Source organism: Amphibalanus amphitrite, unplaced genomic scaffold (assembly GCF_019059575.1).
Source record: "Amphibalanus amphitrite isolate SeventyFive unplaced genomic scaffold, NRLGWU_Aamphi_draft 000165F_arrow, whole genome shotgun sequence".
NCBI lineage: Eukaryota > Metazoa > Arthropoda > Thecostraca > Balanomorpha > Balanidae > Amphibalanus > Amphibalanus amphitrite.
In genome coordinates, this window is record NW_024881660.1 from 573440 (window position 1) to 577034 (window position 3595).

The 3595-nt window shown below is 52.4% G+C and overlaps 1 protein-coding gene across 2 annotated transcripts; it reads right to left on the minus strand.

The window, feature by feature from the left end:
* Positions 1-292: 292 nt before the first annotated feature.
* LOC122383498 lies at positions 293-1256 on the minus strand. Of its 2 annotated transcripts, none has more exons than XR_006256847.1 (2): positions 1138-1256; positions 293-697 (listed from the first exon to the last, which is right to left on the minus strand). XR_006256847.1 is itself a non-coding variant. In XM_043370001.1 (2 exons), exons 1-2 carry the CDS (start codon positions 1213-1215, stop codon positions 399-401), a joined length of 627 nt encoding a protein of 208 aa, XP_043225936.1. In that variant the 5' UTR covers positions 1216-1256; the 3' UTR covers positions 293-398. The 2 variants fall into 2 exon arrangements, 1 of the variants encoding a protein (XP_043225936.1); XM_043370001.1 differs by having other exon boundaries at positions 888-1256.
* Positions 1257-3595: the final 2339 nt, after the last annotated feature.

A 3595-nucleotide genomic window follows, 5' to 3' on the forward strand; every position in this document is an offset into this window, starting at 1 on the left:
TCACCGTCGAGGTACTGGTTTTCGGTGTCCCTGTGCGGTTTGAAGTTGACACCGGGGCTGCTAGCACTCTGATGACCGCCGAAAAGTAAAGTAAAGTCCGCGTCCTCGATAGGCCTGTATTGGCTGGCTGCCCGGCACCGACTGACCCAGCCGGCCAGGAATTGGTCGGCGGTCACAAGATCACGTGATCACAGAGGAGGGCGGGGCGCCACTCGCTACAGTGCGGACAGGCCGGCACGGCACTTAATACACTCAGACACTACACCTCCCCGACACCAAAATGACACATTGAACGAGTCAATGGTCAGAGTTAACAAAACAAAATTAACTGAATCAGTCACGGTTTCTACCGGATAGAATCACGGCACATCAGTGTCCGAAACGATCAGGCGCTCGCCTCACGCGCACAGGATAGCGCCCTTCTTCCCCATCGGCATCCCTCGCTCCCACGCCGTCAGCGACGCGGGCGGGAGACGCGGCTCGGCGGTCCTCGGGCGGCCGAACAGAGTCCCCCGGCTCGTCGACGTCGACAGGGGACGCAGGCCGCACCGCCTCCGCGCCTCCTCCTGGCGAGGCCAGGGCAGTGTCCAGCGGCGTAGCGGCATGCGAGCCGCCGGCGGAGCCAGAGCGCGCTCCAACACCAGGGCGCGGCGAGTCCGGATGGCTGTCGCTCGGCTCCAGGGATCCACGACATCGGCTGGGGGAAAAAGTCGGCACCCGCGTCAAGGACACGGAATCGTTCTCGCCCTCGCGCGAGCGTGCTGCGGGACATGATCGTGGGCGAAGCTGATTGATGTGTCTCTTACAGATGTCACCAGTGTCGAAACGCACTGTAAACATCGGGTGAAAGCACCTGACAATCGAGGCTGGACGCCAAAACGCCTTACCCTGACGGTAGTAGCGAGCGAGCACCATATCTCCTGGAGACAGCGTTGGCCGGCTGGTAGGGTGACGCTTCTTGTGCTGCTGAACTTGGGTGAACTGCTTCGTCCTGACGTTGCGCTCCAGACTGGGCTTCAGGCGGTCAAATCTCGTCACCGGCTGGTAGCCCAGCAGGAGCCGTGAAGGCGTTTCACCGGTCGTAGCATGCCGGGTGGTTCTGTAGAAAAACAGCCATTTTGAGATACGATCACTTACTTGATCAGCTGACATCTTGTTGAGCCGAATCTTCAGCTCTCGCACCGCTCTCTCAGCCAGCCCGTTGGAAGACGGCATGTATGGAGCGGTTGTCCTGTGAACGATTGCATTTCTGGTGAGGAAAGTCTGTCAAATACTGAGTTGTGCTTAAAAAGGCGTAAAAAGGCGCTGAAAAACTGGCGTAGGTTCAGGATGTTTGGAATATCGCAGTTTGCGCTGCATTACATACACAACATTTGAGGAAACAATTAAATCTTGAATATGTAACACATTGCAAGAATTCAAGCGAGCCACAGTTGCCCAGTGGCTGTTGCACTGAATTCGCACGCCCCGTCGTCGCGTTCCATTTCGTTCCTGTTGTGCACTCCCTATTCAGACATACCGGATAGCACAGACTTCACCAGACGTCTGAGTCAGGCTGACATCACTGAGGTCACGGCGGGTCACAGCCACAGAGCGCTACAGCCGGTCAGTGGGGGTCAGCGGGTCATAGCGCCTTGCAAGGGGTCAGAGGGGGGTCAGCAGGTCACCAGCGATAAATACATCGAGTATGCAGACCCCGTCCCCGCGGTATGTCAAGTGAAACCAATCGGCTATTGGCTGCGGAGCCATGTCATCTATCGACGCCACACTGATGTGTCGTAGGTATTTATCATCTGCCAAAAATCCTAGTGCCGAAACGGATTTTAGATATTCCCTAAGGATAAGGCAATATTTAATCATAATGCACGAATCAATAGAGCGGTGTTGGAATGGGGACTTGCCAATTTCCAACTATCCTGAAAATGTTGTCACACTGAATTAGGGTTGTATACGACTCAATCAATAGCAATCAATTCAATCACGACAAATTTGGGAAACCAATCAAATCAATCAAGTCAGAGCAGTTTTCGGGAATTGATTCAATCGACTCAAACGCGACAATGAAAGGAATCAATCAACTCAATCAAACGACTCAAACCAAGATATACATTAGGTTTTTTGCCCCACCAACTTGGAAAAGTGTCCATAGCAGTCTGGTGTACCTACCTACCTACCTACCTACCTACAGAAGAAACAAAAATATTGTCATTTAAAATTATAAATTGCCATGCCATTCAAAGTTTCTATGTAATAAGGAAGGATACCTATTACTGAGAGCGTTAGGTCAGCCACCTTCGCTCCCCACCCGCCTACCGAGGGTGGGTACGTGTTCGTTTGCCCTGCACCCTATCAGCCTGAATGCTCTGCACCGCATCGTGTCAAGCATGCGAAACTCCCCGGCTCGTGGTGCGGACGGCCTTTGTATCCGCATCCTGAAGCTCTCCTTTAACTCCATAGGTCACGTTCTTTTATTCCTCGTCAACTCCTGCATCACATCCAACGAAATCCCTGCCTCCTGGAAACATTCCCTCGTGTACCCCATTCACAAAACCGGTGATCCTAACAATCCTTCAAACTTCCGTCCCATCTCCATCGTCCCAGTCATCGCCAAAATAGTGGAGAGGGCGGTCCAGCGCCAACTCTACTATTACCTATCATCCAACCATCTCCTTTCCCCCACCCAGCACGGCTTCCGCCCGCGGCACTCTACGGAGACGGCGCTCACCCTCATCAGTGATCACTTGCTTTCGGCGATCGATTCCGGTAAAATCTCTCTCCTCTGTTTGATCGACCTCAGTAAATGCTTCGATGTAATTAACCATGGGAAACTTTTGGAAAAACTTCGGACTCTAAATATCGACATCTCATGGTTTCAAAATTACTTGCACGGTCACACACAGAGTGTCAGCTTCACTGGCTCTGATGGCAAGGTGAAAACTTCCACTCCACGTCCCATAAATCAAGGAGTCTTTCAAGGTTCTTCTCTCGGACCGATCCTTTTCTGCGCGTTTGCAAATGACCTGAGTCTTCATGCGGCGGATGCACTCGTCGTGCAATACGCCGATGATACTCAGGTCATGGTTTCGGAACCAAAATCTGCTCTTTCAACACTTATCGTTCGCATGGAATCCGCTCTTGCCTCACTTGGAGATTATTTTCTTAGCAACGGTTTAAAAGTTAACGTAACCAAGTTTGAACTTCTTACCATTGGCTCACGACAAAATCTGCGCTCACTCCCAAAATTCACTGTCAAGTTTCGCGACACCTCCCTGACCCCTCGTCCTGAGGCGCGAAACTTGGGAGTTATCTTTGACCAACAACTGACCTGGGACGCTCACGTGTCTGCCGTCTCCCGAAAGTGCTGCGGTATCCTTGTCAGCCTTTCCCACATACGTCACTACCTCCCGCCTGAAATCCTTCCTCAAATCATCACATCCCTAGTGTTCTCGCACATCCGCTACTGCCTTGTCGTGTACGGTTCTGGCGCAGCCGGAAACCTGCACCGCCTTCAAAAACTCATCAACTTTGCGGCTCGGATTGTTTCCGGAAAACGTAAATTCGACCACGTTTCAAGTGTGCGGGAGGCGCTGGGATG